Source organism: Rattus norvegicus, chromosome 9 (genome assembly GCF_021556685.1).
Source record: "Rattus norvegicus strain SHRSP/BbbUtx chromosome 9, alternate assembly SHRSP_T2T, whole genome shotgun sequence".
Taxonomy (NCBI): Eukaryota; Metazoa; Chordata; class Mammalia; order Rodentia; family Muridae; genus Rattus; species Rattus norvegicus.
The window spans coordinates 39,914,756-39,934,436 of record NC_141542.1 but is presented as its reverse complement, the minus strand read 5'-3'; the positions used below and the strand labels follow the sequence as shown (position 1 = coordinate 39,934,436).

The following is a 19,681-nucleotide window of genomic DNA, read 5'->3' as shown; positions in this document are numbered from 1 at the left end:
CACCAGTCTGCAATCCCACCAACAATGGAGGAGTGTTCCTCATTCTCCACATCCTTGCCAGCATCTGCTGTCACCTGAGTTTGTGATCTTAGCCATTCTGACTGATGTGAAGTGGAATCTCTGGATTGTTTTGATTTGCATTTCCCTGATTACTAAGAATGTTAAACATTTCTTTAAGTGCTTCTCAGTCATTCAAAATTCCTCGGTTGAGAATTCTTTGTTTAACTCTATAGCCCATTTTTTAATAGGGTTATTTGATTCTCTGGAGTCGAACTTACTGAGTTCTTTGTATATATTGAATATTAGCCCTCTATCAGATGTAGGATTGGTAAAGATCTTTTCCCAATCTGTTGGTTGCTGTTTTATCCTAATGACAGTGTCCTTTGCCTTACAGAAGCTTTGCAATTTTATGAAGTCCCATTTGTCAATTCTTGATTTTAGAGCATAAGCCATTGGTTTCTGTTCATGAAATTTTCCCCAGTGCCCATGTGTTTGAGGCTCTTCCCCACTTTTTCTTCTGTTAGTTTGAATGTATCTGGTTTTATGTGGTCCTTGATCTTGATGATTTGAACGTTGTACAAAGTGATAAGAATGGATTGATCTGCATTCTTCTACATCCTGAACTCCAGTTGAACCAGCATCATTTGTTGAAAATGCCATCCTTTTGGACTGGATGGTTTAGCTCCTTTGTCAAAGATCAAGTTACCATAGGTGTGCGGGTTCATTTCTGAGTCTTCAGTTCTATTCCACTGATCTCCCTGCCTAGCTTTGTACCAATACCATGAATTTTTATCACTATTGCTCTGTAATACTGCTTGAGGTTAGGGATGATGATTCCCCCCAGAAGTTCTTTTATTGTTGAGGATAGTTTTCAATATCCTGTTTTTATTTTTTTTGTTGTTGTTGTTATTCCAAATGAATTTGAAAATGGCTCTTCTAATTCTAAGATTTCTCTCCCTCCCCTCTTGCACTTCTCTCCTTAAATACGACAACACTTAAAATGGACTCTTACACAAAGCTAAAACTCAACCACATCACTGAGGTAAAATTTAAAGATGCCATATTTCAAATTTGAATAAATTGACAAATCAAAGTGAGTAGAAATGTCAGGAGCAGGTCTTCTAAGCAGGTATTAAAATAAAAGGTAAAATTCGCTAAAATAAAAGTCGTAACTTTGAAAAGAATCATCTGTCTAATGTCTGATGCTGGCAAGAGTTTAAACTGGGCAAATCTTGGAACAGTGCCTTATACTAAGAGTAACAGAAGACTTGGACTCTGCCCGGAGCTGGGCAGGTCTGTCCTTCTGTGAAGAAATCAGGACACTGCTATGAGAGCAATCCAATAGCAACTGATGAAGAAATAAGGAGCTCATGGATTTGAAGGACAGAACGGGAGGGTATGTGGGGAGTTTGGAGGAAAGGAAGGAATTATTTAATTAAATTACAGTATCAAAAAAATAAATAAAACAAGGCAGGCAGAGGAGAGGCGGGTTGCTAGAGACCGACTGTGCACTGTATGTCTTCATTATTTAACCACAAATTTCATAGGAAATACAGCTGCTCTAATACTTCTGTGAACAGGGCTGTGGCTCAGTCTACTCTACGACTGACAGCACAGCTTTTAGTGGATTAGGTTTCCCATACACAAAACTATAAACGCCGAACAAGAGCAAAAACAAAAACAAAAGCAAAAAGAAAAACACAGGACACCTGCTGTGTGGACCTATTTTGCTCCGAGGATGCTTTCGGACACGGGAATACGGGAGGTGGAACCTGAACACGTAGCCGAGGTTTTACTGCGCTGAAGAAACTGACAGAGGAAGTGGTAGCTAGCAAGTGAAGCGCTTCAGTATTGGCCGCAGGCTTCCTTTCTCTGGCGAGTTAATCATTCAGTGGGAATGTTTTCCATAAACCAAACAAAGGCAGCCACTGGAATGGAGAAGTGCAGACCCAGATCATCACAGGCAGTGCTGGATCCTTAGGAGGCGGAATGAACCCAGAGGTCCGCAAAGACAGGGAGGGAGACTGAGATAAACCCCTTTGTTTTCCTATAGAAGAGAAGTTAGTTCTTGCCTTTCAAGCAAGAGCAACTGAACTCACCTTTGTCACAGTCTGGGCATTGTGAAGGACATGGTGACTCAGTCTTTTAATCCCAGCACTTGCTCTGTGAGTTTGATGTCAACCTCAACTACATAGCAAGGGTTTAGCAATGTAGCCGGGGCTAAAAGGTTGACATTCTTTTAAAATAAACAGCTACAAAGATCTGGGGATTGTGGCACATGTTTGCAGTCCTGGCTCCGGTCAGGTTGAGACAAGTGGATCTCAGGTCTCTGGCAAGCTAGCCTAGCCTCCTTGGTGTGTTCCTGGCCTGCGCTAGATGCCCATCTAAAAAGGGGTGAAGGATGGACAGACCTCTCGGTGAGAACTACCTTCTGTAAATGCAGATTTTATAGATACAACATTCTCTTCTGGCCTCCACAGATGCCTGCGTGCAGGGCCCACCCACAGATACACAATATACAAATTTAAAATAAAGTTTGTAAGAAAACTGCATGGAATCTGATAATTAAAATCCAACGATGCATGCATGCATGCATGTGCACAGTGGGAGACAAAAATCAAAAGCCACAACCCCTGAAGGAGCAAGTTTCAGAATAAACTGTAGCAGAAAAGAGACTTCGCATTCATTTCTGCGCAGGACTAAGACAAAATTGTCATTGTGCCAATAGAAAGGAAATGTTGTATCCCCGAAGGATGGCTCACCTGGTAAAGGTACCTGCCACACACCCTGACAATTTGGGTTTCACCTTTGAGATCCATGAGGTGGAAGACAAGATTCTTCACCTGGAAGTCATCTTCTGACTTCCTCGTGTATGCTATGGCACGCGCGTTCCAACAATGAAGATAATAAAACTAACATGATTCAAAATTTAAAGAAAAAAATTAGGTTTCGGAGAAAAGTATGCTCTAAAATTGGCAACTGAAAATTCTGAGGTGTCCCAAAAGAAAGGAGACAATGACTAGCTAAAAGAAGGAGCATACTAATCAAACGGGGACTTTTAATATATTCATTAACATATTCAATAATGAGTGGTTGATGTGTCCAGGGACCTCAAACCCATGCTCCACTGTTCCTGTCGTGTGTGTGTGTGTGTGTGTGTGTGTGTGTGTGTGTGTGTGTGTGATGATTGCATGCAGGTGGATGAGCAAGTGAAGTCAGAAGACAAATGCAGGACTCGGGTGTGTGTCCACTCCTTACCCACTTGATTGGCACAGGATGTTTTTTGTGCACAGCGGTCCTATATGCTTTGCGTATTCAGTCTTTCCCTTCCTATTACTATGAAGGGAGACTCATGGAGTTTCACGCCTGGACAGCGTTTGTGTTATTCTGAAAATGGTAACTGTAATGTAAAGAAGAATTTGGAGACTCAAAAAAATGCATATTTTAGTTGTCAGGGTTGGAAAACCCGTGATCCAAATACAAATCTTAGAACAGTTGTGAGGTAATACAGTTCTTAATTTCAGGCGGGGGAAGATGCGGAAGTAGAAATGTGTGGGGGAGGGGCGCCTAAGACTAAATGGCCCTGGTAGACTTGCCTCTTGCCCGCAGGTGTCTCAGTGATTGCAACACACCTAAGCACCCGGGAGTGGAGCTGTCCCCCAGGGATGTGATGCTTGACTACCACGTAGGAGATAGGAGGCTCAATTGTCACACTGCAAAGAGAACAAAATTATATATTACAAAAAAATACAAGTGATTCATATGCAAAGGATGATATTAAAAAGATAATAATAGGGGTTATACAGATATATCAGTAATATTATAAAAATAAGTGTCTTTATGGCAATTTAAAAATCCAATCAAGGTGAAAAGAGAAGAAAACAGCTAAAACTATCTACCTTGTTTGTGAGCACATGCTAGGTGGGCACACTTATTCCTATTTGTCTACTTCTGTTGCCTTGGTGTTGCCCGGGATGGACACTCATGATGCATGCATATGTGGGTGGACACATGCTTGTACACACACACACACACACACACACAAACTCAAACAGACTCACATATACAGAGAGAAAGAGAGGGGGGGGAGAGAGAGAGAGAGAGAGAGAGAGAGAGAGAGAGAGAGAGAGAGAGCACATTTAGAGCAAAGCACACGAGGAGACATGTCCCAGGGCAAAGAGAGGAGCAAGAGCAGTGTCTCAGTCTGACTGTTGCCAAGACTCTTAGATGCATGAGGGATGAATGAGTTCCTTTTCTCTGTGGGAATTGGATGGTGTGCTATCAGGTCCTCTGGATAATCTAGACAATGACAGGGAAGCTAGGTCCTGCTATAGGACCCAACAGGTGGGGGATTTGAAAGTCTACTGAGTGTGGATAGCCTACCGCATGTGTCTTTCTCTTGGAAGACCTGGAAGTTAGCCATCGTAAGTGCTTTTGTGATAAATACATTAATCTACCTAGGCCCTTTCTATCTGTCTGCCTTTGCTTGGGCCAGACTCCTAGCCTTCATTCGGAACTTCTTTTTCTTAAAGACATTACAAGACAGGAAAAATGAGTCACCACAAACCTTCTACACATTGAATTCAGGTAGGGAAAAAGAATACTAAGAGGGGTAGGGAGCAAGAGAAAAGGACTATGAGACTACGTTAGAACTAAGTACAACATTACATTAACATCCTATGTAACTAATAGGTTGGAATACGTCACACATTCATCTCAATAAATATGCTTATAAAAGAAATACAGGAAAAAGTTCAACATGCATTTCTGGTTAAACACAGTCTTACAGCCAGGCTTGGTGGATCACATAGGTAATCTGATCATCCAGCGTTTGGGAAGCAAGACAATTATTATCAAGAGGTGAAGGCCATCCTGGGCTTCATAAAAACATCTAGATCATTCTGGATGACAGTGCCAGTCCTTGTCTCAAAAACAAACAAACAAAAAACCAAACAAACAAAAACAAACAAACAAACAAAAAAACCCGTAACCTTAGTGAACCAAGAAACAGTAGATCTCACCGTGATGCTGAAAGTTAATCTAAAATCGTTTTCCTAGTGCCCAGTGATATAGCACGGAGCACGTCCTCCCTGGTCCACACACATACACCACTGTTCAGCAGCATTCGGAATCCCCAGCCAGTGTGACAGACGGCCAGGGAGCAAATGGAGATCGGGAATGAATTAAAACATTTAGTTTACACTATAATAAAAGCAGAAAACATAAAAGAAGTGGAAGAACCAGCTGGCGTAATTAATAGGTCGTTGGATAAAGGGTCAATATACAAAACACAATATATAATATTTGCTCTTAGCAAATATTGGGAAATAAAATTAATAATGAATAGTTGCATATAGTATTACATAACATGAAATATATAGAAAACATGTAAAATTCGGGAACAAAGTAATAAATAGTGTGAAAGACTACAATCCAAAGATGATTAGTAGCCTTGTTTAATAATCGCCATGATTGTACATGTGAGGATAATGTTCGATACATATTAAAAGACCACCACATATGAAGATCTGAAAGGCTTGAATCCAAACAGATCTAATTGGAATATACCCATCCCCTCCAGTTATTATCCTGAACTGCTTTTCTCCAACCCTTTCTGGAGGCACTTTGATATGTGTGGCCTTTCAACCATCACTCCCTATGTCGTACCTTCTGGAATTTATCAGCTAGATAAATTACCTGGATGTGACATCTTAATATTGTTAGGAAGTTCCTATTCCTGTCTCCCATACACAATGTGTCATTATAAACTTTATGTAGCACTCAAAGCAGTTTTTTAATATTTTAATTTTAATAACATTGTGAGTCTTTTTGTCTTTTTGTGCACTATGTGCTGTGCAGCCTTAAGGGTTTATTATGCCTTATGTTATCCCTTTCTTAGCCTTACTGTGAAGTAAGCCATAAGGGGCCCCTGATTTTCTTTGATAGATATTTCTGTAACCCACAGGAGAATTACAAGATTCACAGGATAAGTTGCTGTTACAAACTGGGCACCTGTCATCCTTTTTTTTTATTTCTGAGAGAATTGTGATATAACTTGGTTATTACATATATTCTATCTATCTTTTATTCTGGATATACTGCAAGCGTAAGAATAGCACTGTTTTTCTTGTCCCTGCATATCCCCCTGAAGCCTTCTGAAAGGAGATATTAGTTCCCATCTCTTTATTTGTCACGAATGTTTGCCCAGCCTCCCTACACTGTAATAATGCAGCCAAAACCTCTCCCCTAAAGGTGCAAATTAGATTGTCTCTAAGAAAAGAAATGTCTTCTTAGTCACATCACAGGGAGCTCAGGATGGCTCGCTTTCATTTTTCTTATTTTTTTAAACTAATGCTTGTAATTATGTATTACCAATATTATTTTTTAATTTCATGATCTTTATTTCCTAGATGGGATCTTAGTGTTTAATAAATAGCACTGTTTTTCCTAAAAGTTACATAAAAATCATCCTGTCCATACCGAAGTGTGTACAGACTTACTTAATATCTTTCTTAATATCTTTGTCATTATATACAAATACTATATACTATAGATTACACATACATTATATACATACATACATTATATAGTATATATATATACTATGTATATTTTATTCTGTGTGTGTGTGTGTGTGTGTGTGTGTGTGTGTGTGTGTACGCATCTCTTTTACAATAGGAGTAAGCTATTATCACACCAAGCTTCCTGAAGTCCCCCAGGCTCTGCTAAGTTCCAGGTTGGCTGTCTTTCCTGCCTGCAGCTCTAATATCCACCATCCAGAGGAGGCATAGACCCATTCTGTTTGTGTACTACTGATTATCAAAGTTTTTTTTTTTTGTTTTGTTTTGTTTTGTTTTCCAGACTGAAAGCTCAAATTAGTTATACCACTGTCCATTTTCCTTGATACTGAAACATTGTTTGATTAAACATTAATTTATTTAACAGATAAAGCCACTGTGTAATGGCTTAGAAAGGAATTCCAAAGAAAATTAAGTTATATATTATTAAAATAACATTATGTGTTTGTATCATATGCCCACTGGCAAAATTTAGGGATGATGCAAGGCTATTTATTTTTAAATTGAGATGTATTTTACCAATTTATAAAACTCATTCTTAAGGTTTATATTGGCAGTCTTTTATTACCTTCATAAAGTTGGAGAAGCAAAACTCATTTCCGATTGTGTAATTTCTGTCATCTCCTCAAGTAAATCCATACATACCTGTGCTGTACCAAGTCTTCTCCTCTATGAAAACCATTGATCTAAAACCTTTCTTTATGTATTTCACTCAGACATTTTCCTGAGATGGATTTTGACAACACATGGGCATCTTTCCTAGCTCCCATTCACATAGGATGTTTTCAGTTTCATTTGTGGTTTTTCTTTTTTTTTCTTTTCTTTTTTCTTTTCTTTCTTTCTTTTTTTTTCTTTTTTTTCTTTTTGCAGTTGACAATACATCATTGTGTGGGCATCTCTCATTTTATTACCCATCAATTTGGGGTCATTTGAGTTGCTTCTCCTCTAGTGTTTAGGATAATTTCTTTAGATATTCATATATGACTTTTTATAAATACATGTTCTCATTTATCTTGAGTGAATTGATGAATAAAACTGCTAGGTCATGTGATAATCTTTATTTAACCTTTAAGGGGAATTTCTAGTTCATAAGGAACTCCACATTTAACTGTAAATGACAAAGCATTACTACTGTTTAACGTTCACACTAGCAATGGCTTCATAAACCTGAGTAGTTAAAATTATCAAGCTATTTTGACATCTCCACTTCCCACATTTCAATCCTTATATTGAAATTCTAAGACAGCAGAGTCTCTCTTCCTCCTTCTTTCCCTCCCTCTCTCCCTTTCTCTGTCTCTCTTTGTCTCTGTCTCTCAGTGTTTCTCTGTCTCTGTTTCCCTCTCCCTCTCCTTCTCCCTCACCCCCTCCCCCTCTCTCTCTCCCTTCCAGTTTTTCAAGTGTAGCCCTGACTGTCCTGGAACTATTTCTGTAGATCAGTCTGGACTTGAACTCAAAGAGAACCACCTGCTTCTGCCTCCCAAATGCTGGGATTAAAAGCAGATGAAATGTTAAGGTTTTAATTAACTCCTCAGAAAGAAAAACAACAGACGGGAGCTCACTTCAAGGTGCTCTCAGAACATTCTGTGATTATATACCCAGGCGCACAAGCATGCTCACACAATCCTATGCATACAGTCATTGCAGAATATGAAAGGATGGCTAAAGTGAAAGATTCTGAATATGGATTTAAATCTGGATCATGTTCTCTAGGTCAATAAAACCCCGACCTACTGGCTCATCTTCTGTGTTAAGTGGTGGCTCCCATGACCAATTTTTGCAAAGTGATAGAAACAAATGAGACACAAGGCAGTCCAAAAAAGAGGAAGGGGGAGCATGAACAGAGGATGCCTGGAAGACAATTCTTAAAATGTAGTTGGAGTGGAGCTCACAAAAAAGAAAAAATGGTGGCTTTTATTGGACTGCATAGGTGGCTTATATCACAGGGTACTTGACTGTGGATCATATTTTCACTTCCTGCTTGAAAATGAAAGGGGCATATCAGATTTGGAAAGGCATACATTGCATGCTCAGTATAAGATCAGACCTTAGTATTATCAATACAAAATATGAACCATGGGACTAGCATGTAGTAAGACCCCAAACATCTTCATAAAGCCCAAGTCTTTACCTTTACAAAGGTGGTATTTACCTTAAAGAATCCAAGTATACACTAATGAAAGGCTTAGCTTTTTGATTGAAAACAGATTTTATTTTATATATTACATACTCCTCTCCACATTGCCACTCAACAGAATCCACATCCTGTCCTTCTCTTAGTAGAATATTAAATGGCATCTAATATGTAATAACGTAAAATAAAGACAAGAATACTACAAACAGAAGACAACGAGCCAAAGGAAAGCACAGGAAGCACACAGAAATGCAGAGACACATACATGTGCACATACAGAAGCCCTACAAAAACACAAAATGAAAAGTCTTAATATATACTCAAATGACCTGTAAGAGGACAGAGAAGCCCAGACAAAGCATTATGAGGCAACTTCCAATGACATTGAGTTCATTTTGTGTTGGTCATTTGTGGACACAGGTTCTGGTCTTAAGAGTGGTTCATAGACCCAGTGAGACTCCATTGGAGCAGTTTTCAATCAGAGAGGCCTTCTGGGTTAGGGACATGGGCTGTGTCTACTTCGCCTTTCAACACCAGGTTTCAACTCGATCCACACCTGTGCACCCCACCCCCTGTACATGTTGTCTTCTTCGTATGAGCTCATGTGTGTGTAGATACTAATGTGCTTAGCGGGCTTTGTTTACTCCATACCCTCTTTCTGTCTCCCCTTCTGTAGGGTTCCCTCAGATCCAAGGGGAGGGATTTGATGGTGACACATTTTCTCCATTGAAAATAAGTTTTCAATTAAATAAACTCAGTCAATTAAATGGACATGCATCCGTTTTCTCCTCATGAAGAGGAAGCTCTCAACTTTCATTAAAAAGTAATTCATTGCTTCTTAGCCTTTTGGCTAAGGTCAAGTATTCCAGGTCTTTGACTGTCTGCCATTGTTTGTTTGTGGGTCTTTGTATGAGAAGAATGCCATTAGGGGGCCATTTTATTTCTGTTTCCTTTGGCAGAAGAGTATTTGATTGTCCCCTAGGTTCCTGTCTATCTGATTTCAGGTCCTTAGCCACCTGAGCATATGAATTCTATGTCTTGGAGTGGACTTTAAACTGGCTACTCCCACAAGCTTTTTGCCACTAATGTAGTGGTGCATCTTGCAGGCAGGTCACCATTATAGATGAAAAGGCTTGTGACTGAGTTGTTATTTACCTTTGTCCTTTGGTAGGGTGAAGAGTAGCTTCCAGTAACATGAACACTCGTCAGTAAGGGCAGGCACTAGTTTGATTTCTTCATGTTCGATAAGTTGTATAGCTGTTATCTTCAGCGATCCGGGATCACCACTATTTCTGGAGAGCAACAGAAGCCGAATGAATAAAGTGAAGAAACGGGGCAGGATGGTGTAGAAAGTTTATTTCTACCAAAGCCATGAACTTGTATTCCCGAATCAGACTGATTATGTTGGCAGCTCGATTGAGCTGAAAAGCCTTGACCTCTCTCATTGAACATCATAGATGTTCCAAGCTTTGTAGAGAGCTGTAGATATCTTTACGTAAAAACCATTGTAAGCATCTAAACAAGTACTTTGGATTCCAAGGAGAAATAATTTTAGATTGTTTTGTGCAATTATTTACTGTAACTTCTTACTGCAGACTTCTCACATGGCACCTCTTGCTGCCCACATTTCTGTTATTTCAAAACCATTTCCCAACATTCCAAAATATTGCCTTGTTAAAATCAAATATCCGTGAAAAAGTTTTGAACCCTTCCTAAATGTATTTTCACATTTAAGCTCCATCATGACGTGAGGGAATGGTGCTCTGAGTTTCAAAGTAGTACTGTTGGAGAAATGGCATTTCATACTTGATCTTAGCTAAAAGTTCGAGGGGCAATGACGTTAGTATTTTTCCATGGAAGCTGAGAGCTATAACAGAATTCCATGTATGGAAATCAGGAAAAAATAAGGGTTAGCCACTTTCTTTCCCACTGAGGCCAGACCAGGCAGCCTAGTTAGGAGACCAGGACCTATAGGCAGGCAAAGATTTAGGGAGAGCCTCTGTTCCAGTTGCTGGGGACCCACATGAAGACCAAGCTGCACATCTGCCACATATGCCAGAGGCCTCGATCCTGCAAACATCTTTAAATGAAATTTTGGGGCTGAAGATAGAGCTTAGCCTATGTTTGTTTTATACTAGTCTGGTTTGTATATGACATAGACCATATATTAAAAAACATTCCTTACTGTAATTCTTTACCTACTATACCTTTCTATAACATGGAAAATAATCAAGAGAGACTGAAAAAGCAATGATAGAATGTGTTAAAAAAATCTACTGATGAGTAAATAGGAAGACAGCTCAGCTGATAAACTGGCTGACAGACAAGCCCAAGGAACTGAGTTCAATTCTCTCACAACCCACGTAAAAAGTCAGGAAAGGTGGCCTTTCAATCCCACATTTTGGAAGGCAGAGATAGGCAAATGTTGGCCCTCTGACCAACCAGCCTAGGCTAACTGGTGGGACTCAGACCCTAGTGAGAGACCCTTTCTCCAAAAGGAAAGCAGAGAGCTTCTGAGGAAGACAATGTAAGGCTGACTCTGCCGTCCATCCCTGTGCACGGAAGCCGCTGATACCCAGCGCTGCTGATTTCTTAGTTAGAAGTGTTCGACTGAGTATATATGACTGTGAAAGGGACCGATCTTGGCAGTTTATGTAGATCCACACAGAACTGGGCAAGTTAGTAATAGGAAATGGGGAGAGTGAGAGTGTGCCTGAAGAGAATATAGAATTATAGTCCGTCCAAACGATTAATTAATGGGGGCACAGAAGAATTTAGTGATAACATGTATTAAAAGAGAAAGTATTAGAGTGGGTATTTTATTCTTTTCTACTTTTATTGAAAATAGATTCTTTTCTCATATAATAGATTCCAATTTTAGTTTCCCCTCCCTCTTCTCCTCTCGGCTCCTCCCCACATCCTTTCCTCTCTGGATCTACTCCTGTCCTGTCTCCCATTAGAAAAGAACAAGAAATAAGAACCAAACACGACAAAATAAAATACAGTACGATGAAGCAAAAGCTATCACATCGATGTTGGACGTGCTACCAAACAGAAGGAAGAGAGTCTCGAGAGTAAACACAAGAGTCAGAGAACCAACCAGGGGTCCCATAAAAATACTAAGCCGAAAGCTGTATTATACACAATATACATTATAGTATATAATATATACACGGAGGATCTGGTGCAGACCCATGTTGAACTTGTGCCTGCTGCTATAGTTAGAGTTGTTGCTATAGACCACATACACATCAGCTTTGGACTAGTCATGTGATTTTCTCACTTATTGTTTAGAAAAATGAGCTACAAACCATCTAAAACAGAACGAGAGATGGTAAGCCTTCTCACTCATTGGGAGCGGGTTCAGCTCAGTAGTAGAGTCCCTGTCTAGTGTGTGTGAGGCCCTGAGATAGACCCTAACACCTCAACGATGTCTTCATTTTTGTCAGTACGTTGATGCTGTCCAGTGGAACCAGTGCAGAAAAGGATTAAATGTTCCAAACTGTTCTCATCAAAAGACAGTCTTGGCTTTTAATATGAAATCCCTGGGACTCGAAAGCCCTAGTGTTTCTGGTCTTTCTGGCCACTCCCTTCCAATTTCCTGAATTCATCTCTGTGTAGCTCCCCCTTTAATTTAAATACCATTGTGTAGGTGACCACAAGGAAGTCTCACAATCATCTGTCACTTCAGTTCCAAGGGTTCTGATGCTCTCTCTCTTCTGACTCCCATGGGTACTGGGTTCATTTAGATTGCCTTTCACCTTCACCCATGCACATAAAATAAATATTATTTTAGAGATAAAAGTGATCTGATCTGAAAACCTGCTATAGTTCTCAACCGGCTCTTCCTCCTAAAAACTAATGTGTCTGGATTATTTCAGAAAAGAAAACTTAGTTCTAGTGTTTCAGTTATGCTGACCTGTAATTTATGGATGCGTATATGTTTTTACTTTGTAAATATAGTTCATTTACCCCCAAAATGCAAGGCAGACGGATGGGGACTTCAGGAAGAGCCATCATCAAGAGCACCAGTGTAAGTGGAGAGATATATACACTGGAACGTAATGACGGTAGCCAGTCGGACACGGCCGTGGGTACCGTCGGAGCCGGTGGAAAGAAACGAAGATCCAGCCTGAGCGCCAAAGTGGTAGCCATTGTGTCTCGAAGAAGCAGGAGCACGTCACAGCTCAGCCAGACAGGTGAGCCCAGGGCTCTCCACCTCCCACTTGTGGGCTGCGTTGGAGATGCCGGGGTTTGTGGCCTTCGAGCCAGGACTTGCGATAGAACTGTGTGTGTATGTGCTTTCTCTTTTTCTCTCTGAAAAAAAAAATCTGCTAAATGCGCGGTCTTTATTTTTCCTTCTGTGCAGCTCACCGAAGAAGGTAACTGTTGGTTAGCCTGTAGAGCGATCAAATATCAAAAGCCATGTTTACAAATACGCAAGGAAATGCAAAGAAGTGTTTGACCTCTCTAAATTGGTTCATGTACGAGAAAGGCAACGCGATTCTGATTTCCAAAATGTTCCTTAACGCACATGCGCGCCCTCGAGGCGACGAATGCCCGCACTTTTTGTGGAAAAGGTCACTTGTGCAACTCGAAGTATAACCTTCAGGGCTCCGTGTGGATGCACTTGAGCTCCGTTTGTTAAGAGTTTCAGTGCAACGAAGCAAGTGGAAACACAGAGGCAGTTTTTACTTTAGAAAAAAACGGGTCAGTGGATTTATGCAAAGAATGTTTGCATGTAAATGGTGTGCTCCAGGTTTTCTTTATGGAGTCAGATCTTAAGAAGTGCACCCCGGGGGTATACTTGTATGTGCACACACCCAAACAAGAAGCAAGGGGTCATGGATTTCGCACTTCAAAATACAATAAAGCATCACTTAAAACTTCATAATATTTGATTTTTACATGTTACATAAACCATTACTACCTTCATATTAGATCAAAGCAAAAGTGAAGGAAATTGTGAAACAATTTGACTTGCAAGCATGTTTCTCTTCCCCGTTATTATTGCTTCCTTTTCTCCCCCTGAATAACAATATCCTTGTGGCCACAGGATTTACTTAGGTAAGAAGGCTTTCACAGCATCTCAAAGCTCACTCGGCATTCTAGAATATCTCTTTTAAACAACATTCTGTGGGATTATGTTGACAAATAAATGAGAAGACTTTTTCCACCTTTTAACTTCTGAACTGGTGCACACAGTCTACAGCTGCAGAAGTGTGTCTGAGACACCAAGGAACAGAAAGTACTGGGATGGGTTAACATCCCGGGGGATAAGTTGCTGTTTGCTGTGTTTATAGGACAACTATTTACCTGCCTCTGTGTTGGGTTTTTTGTTTCTTTGATTTGTTTTGTTTTGTTTTGTTTTTAAAGGAGAGTAGAGCAGGCAGCGGTTCCCCTGTGTGTCATTTTGTTGGGACACGTTTATTATGGCAGTGCTTCTTCCCTACCTGTCTATGTTCTTGTGCTCTGCAGCGTAAGGTGTGGAAAGAGAGCCTTTGACTATCAGATTTTAGCCTGGCCTAGGGAGATGGCTCAGCTGGGAAGGAAAGGTACTTGCAGTGAAAGCTTGACCATTCAAATTCACAGACCGATGGAGGGAGAAAACCAACTCTGGGTTGTTCTCTGACCTCCATTTGCATGCCCTGGCATGTGGCACAGAGAACAGACACAAAAATTAAATAGTCTGTTGAGACAGTGTCTCCCTACATAGCCTTGGCTATCCCAGAACTTGCAATATAGTCCAGGATGGTCTTGAACTCACAGAGATCCACCTTCCTCTACCTTCCGAGTGCTGGGATTAATGAGCACCACCATTAATTAATGAGCTACTAATATATTTATTGAAAGAAAAATGTTACCACTTGGATTTGGTGGAGATGTTCTTAAAAGCCATATGAAGAAACCCGTGTGGCCTATATGAAATGCTATAGTTTGGGAAGATTTTTTTTCTATGTCTCATTCATTTATATAAATGAATATTATATATCTCTCCTAATCCCTGTTCCTTCTCTTCATGACTTCCGCCCATCTCCCCTTAGTTAATTTCTTCATTAGCTGGAAATAATTTTCTTAAATTTGTATAGAAACAATTTAGGTGCATCATCATAGGTTTAGATAATTTTTATAGGAACACTTCCCTTTGCTTTCTTGGTTTAAATTTGATTCCAACCATGGTTATGTGTTGAGTTCTACAAAATGCCTACCTTCCACGTAACATACACCGTTAACTACTTATGTGAAGTACACTGCTTTGTGAGATTTGCCGGCAACACATAGGTGCACAAAGAATATTGCAATAGGAAGAGAAAATAGCAAACACCTCTGTCTCACGGCTTCCCTTACCTCTCTGTTGGCTCCCAGCCCCACCAGCAGATGGTACTGGGCGTTCCGCTGTGAACTTTCCAGGTGTCACATTTTACTATTTTCTTAAAGAAATGACTAAAATTAATAAATAAAATTTCTTTATTTTATTGATTTTTTTTAAAAATTTTCTTTATTATTCTGCCCTTAAATCTCACCTTGATTTCAACACAGCAAGTGATAGATGTCGGGAAGGTTCTGCAGTCATTGCTGCGACCTCAGGCAAAGCCTGTCTCCCCCATCTTCCTTCCTGTGCTCGTGGTTTCCTCTCATCTCTGTAGAATTCACTAAAATTCACAATCATTTCTCCTAAGCAGTCTCACTATTTATTATGTCATGCTCTACCATCTTTTTTGATTTACACTCCTGCATTCTTTATTGCCAAACGACTACGGCCACGTTTTGATTTCCCCTTTGAACAAGTTGGAATTTCCCCCATTTCTCAGTTTTTAACCCGCCCTTTAAGGAATATGGAAGCTTTTGTAATTAAAATACTGTAGAACACTGTTCTTCTTTTACAGTTTCTTCTAAACCCTTCTCCAGGGCTATTATTCCCCACCCCTTACCTAGTGTGCATCAAGCCTAAGATTCCTGATTTGATTTTTGTTGTTGTTATAAACTAAAACCGTTAACATTTGCCTAGCAGTGAACTTCAGAGGCCTGAATGGCAATGGAATAAGTTCTGTGAGACTTTGTAATGAAGCGATTTGATCAATGGTTCTCAAATTACTAATATTTTAAAACAACCTGGAACTTGTGTTTATTATAAATGTCTACTTGTTTTTACTGTAGAAATCAGACTTGGCTGTAGGACTTGTTGCAGCCAGTCTGCATCACAGGTCCTCACTCTGTGCTGCCACAGATGACACAGTTTGGAAAATGTAAAGTACCCAGAAAAAGAGTTTAGTCCCATCAGAAGTGACTGACCTCAAGAGCATTGTTTCCTGGTTTAGTTTCTATGTCAGCAAGTATGCACAAGGAGTATTTTGGATTCTTGTTCACACTCAAGCAAAATTACTTTTCAGAAAACCAAAATAACAGAAAATGTATATAAATACACAATTATTTTATATGTACTGCATACAGGTTATTGCAATTTACATTTAATACTTTTAATATATATGTATGTAATTAATGTATGTGTTAATATAAATGATATACATTTTTGTATATTGCACAATATATGAGCTTTGATTAAATAATTACTCATTCTGATAGGATATTTTAATTTTAATCATATTAAATATTAAATTCACTCCAAAACATTATCTAAGATTAAAATAGAAAATAACTTTTTAAGAATCCAGTATTTTTATATTAGGAGAGTAGTATAAACCAGGAGGATTCTAAATAGTGAATCTAGGTATCAATCATGCTTAATGCTTTTCGCTAATCAAATATAACTGGAAACAAAATTTCAAAGAATTAAAAGAGGAAATTAATGTGTTCAGAATACAGCTCAGCAGAATACAAGATGCCATCCCTAGGGAAAGACAAGTTTTGAGGAGAGGAGACAACATAGGCAATAGGGTTGGAAGCAACAGGGTCTGGGAATGAATGGAGGACCAAGAAGAGTAGCAAGGAAGGTACAAGCTTGAAGTTCTCTTGGTTGTCCTACAGGAATCTCAAAGTGAGTAGCGGCTGACAGGGCACCTCAGGATTTAGGGACTGAGACATTTCCTCGACTTCCTTTTCATGGACAAATGAGAGTTAGGGTAGAGGATGTCCCCAGTGTGAAACACGCTTGCGCACAAATGGAAGGTCACCCCACCCTCCTTCTTGTCTGCCTCAATTCTCTCCACAAAGATCACCTCATATCCACATCCAGTCTAGAATCGGGATGGTGATCTCATCAGGGATGAAGGAGGCAGGATAGCAGATGCTGCATGGGAGAGTCATCCAAAGTATGGGGCTAGAGTGAGCACCATGGAGATGAGCCACGGCCATCCCCACCATCTCTGAAGTTTGCTCATCCAAATGAATTCATGGATAGAAAAATAAGCAACCAGGGGTAATCGCAATGAATTTATCTTCTCAAAGTTTATCATTGGGGAGTAAAGACCAGCTGTGTCGAGTCTTCATTCCTTTAATTGTATCATCACTTTCTAGATCATTTTTAATTCACCATGCTTTGTAACTGAGGAAGACCTTGTGCGCATGCGTGCGCTCATGCGCATTTTCTCTCTACTTCCACCCTCTCCTTCATAGGTATGGGTGTTGTTCAGCTAGAGAGGAAACTGAGTATTCTTTTCAGGATGGATTGGAAAAAAAAATAAGTTCTCAGTGGAGAGAAGAAAAGATAAAACTCACTAAATGAAATAATAAATAAATAATAAATAGTCAAAATTCCAGAAGACAGGGTTAATGTAAAGAAACGTATTACACCACGTATGTTGGAAACTGAACGAGCTTGCGTCATAGACGCCTTTGTTCAGTGCTAACCTGTGGTAGACAAATGGGGGAGTGGAGCCGGGGAGGATTGGAAAAATTAAATGATACAAATTACATGTGATGTTCGATAGCACTAAAATTCTTCTGAGTCTGGAAAACGCAAATCCCCTGAAAAGTAAACTCAAACAAACAACAACAGAATAAACTACCAGGGATCACCCCGACGCTGTCCCAGCAGGCAGCTGGGACACTCTATTGTCCTTTTTGGTCTTCGTGTTCTTGTGAATTTGGGGACAGGATCTCACTGTGTAGCTCACACTGGACCAGAACTAACCAGGATGGCCCCACACTCCAGGCGTTCTTCCGGCCTCACTCTCCTGAGTGCCTAGTGACAAATGTGCACCACAACAGCAGCTCAAAGCACATGCTGGGCTGTACTGTCTATGCCATTGAGCTATGTCCCAAGCTCTTTGCTGATGCCATGACTATATTTGGTTATCCATGTTATATAACATGGTTATCTGCCCTCCCTCCCCCCTGACATCCATGGTGTCCTTGACGTGAGCCATTAAAGATCACCCCAAGATTCTTGAATTAAAAAGAGTTCTTCATTGTTTTTTTAATATACTGATGGCTGGCACAGACCCTAGGGACTTGAGTATGCTGAATAAATTTCCTATCCTTCTCCACTCCCAGCCTGAGGTCTAGACTCATAAACTTGCTTGGTAAGTTCATCTGTTTGGGATTAATTTGACTCTCAGTAGACTAAATATTTTTCTTACTGGAGAAAAGCAATGCTCTGCCCTTGGACGCCTATTTTCCAATCTTATGTCGATGAGTAAATCCTCACTTATATTTTGATTATGTTGTTTAAAGATTATTTATATATTTATGAGTATAATATGTTGCTGTAAAATTATAGAAAATGGCTTTCTTTTACCCCCACTAGATCCGGCACTGCAGTGCCCCAAGGTGTCTGCTAGATATATCTTGCCAGAAATACACATCCCAACTCCGTGGTGGCCCAGTGTCTCTGCTACCACACATTCTCCCAAAGTCAAATCGCCACATTAAAGAACACCCAACCCAATAACCTCTGGTCCAATTGGTAAGATATAATTGCCCACCTAAACATACAAAGCCCTGTGCACATCCATCCCTTAAGAACATTCGTAACAACCTGTGAAGGTACAGCATGGAACCTTAACATCAGCCTCTATGTTCTCTCGAAAGCTCTTCTTCCAGTCTCCTCCCGTCTCTTGTCCTTTCCATTACAGTCTCCTTGTTCCAGTCTCCTCCTCCTCCCTCAAACTTTTCTCCCACCCATCCTTCCTCCTCATCCAATGACAGGCCTCATTCTATCTTGTACCTGCCTCACCTGTATGACATCATCCCACAACAATGTAGCTGTCCTCAGACACACCAGAAGAGAGCATCAAATCCCTTTACAGATGACTGTGAACCACCATGTGGTTGCTGGGAATTGAACTCAGGACCTCTGGAAGAGCAGTCAATGCTCTTAAACCGCTGAGCCATCTCTGCAGCCCCTTGGATGTGTTTTTTAAAAGACTTTACCTTTCCTCTTGCTAATTCATCTCTTTGAAATTAAATAACCATCCCATTGTTATCAAAAGAATGAAACATTTCAGGAGGTCAAGTAATACAATAAAGCAATAAGCATTGTTTAGTATTCTACGAGAAATTTTTCAGTAAGGAAATAATTAAATATTCTAAGGAGTTCTCTATCGTTGGGTATTCAGAGTTCCTGATTTCCCACTGCATAGCAGTGACCTCTCAAGATAAAACCATAGGTAGGAAGTAACAGAATTGTGTATGTTCTACCAAAGAAAGTGGAAATATATGTAACTCAGACACCAGGAAATAACTTTTAACTTTGTCGGTTTCCCCACGAGGTCAAGGAATCATTTTAAAAGTGTCACTGTCCTTAGATAGAAATCCTGCCTGGAAACTGTTGAGAATATTAAATCCCCTTTTACTAATCTTTATTCGTTTTTCTTCCCTAGGGGAAGAGAAAGCAAATTACAAAGTGAGTTGTGTGAGCTCCTGCCCAGACACTTTCTTTACCTCAGGAAAACACAGTACTCTGCACCACACCTCAGGTGCTGCTTCTCCAAGTAGCCCAGGCTAAAACCTGTGTCTCCCTTTCAAGAGGAGTCCTGCTCGGTGAAGATGCTCTGTCTTTATTTCTCACCAA

At 40.0% G+C, this 19,681-nt stretch overlaps 1 protein-coding gene and 1 long non-coding RNA gene across 44 annotated transcripts in view; one reads left to right on the top strand and one right to left on the bottom strand.

Annotated features, from left to right (window-relative positions):
- Rims1 (regulating synaptic membrane exocytosis 1) overlaps positions 1 to 19,681 on the top strand; it is a 499,822-nt gene that overhangs the window by 424,278 nt on the left and 55,863 nt on the right. For 23 of the 43 annotated variants that reach the window (NM_052829.4, NM_001398595.2, XM_087567857.1 and 20 more), the window contains 1 exon segment: positions 12,673 to 12,908. The exons of 10 other annotated variants lie outside the window; for them this stretch is intronic. In NM_052829.4, the coding sequence (NP_439894.2) occupies positions 12,673 to 12,908 (236 nt within the window). 43 annotated transcript variants of the gene reach the window in all.
- Positions 3,425 to 18,820, bottom strand: LOC134480352 (uncharacterized). Its single transcript, XR_015629052.1, has 3 exons — positions 18,647 to 18,820; positions 9,865 to 10,001; positions 3,425 to 3,713 (listed from the first exon to the last, which is right to left on the bottom strand). It is a non-coding gene; the product is annotated as an uncharacterized LOC134480352 (long non-coding RNA).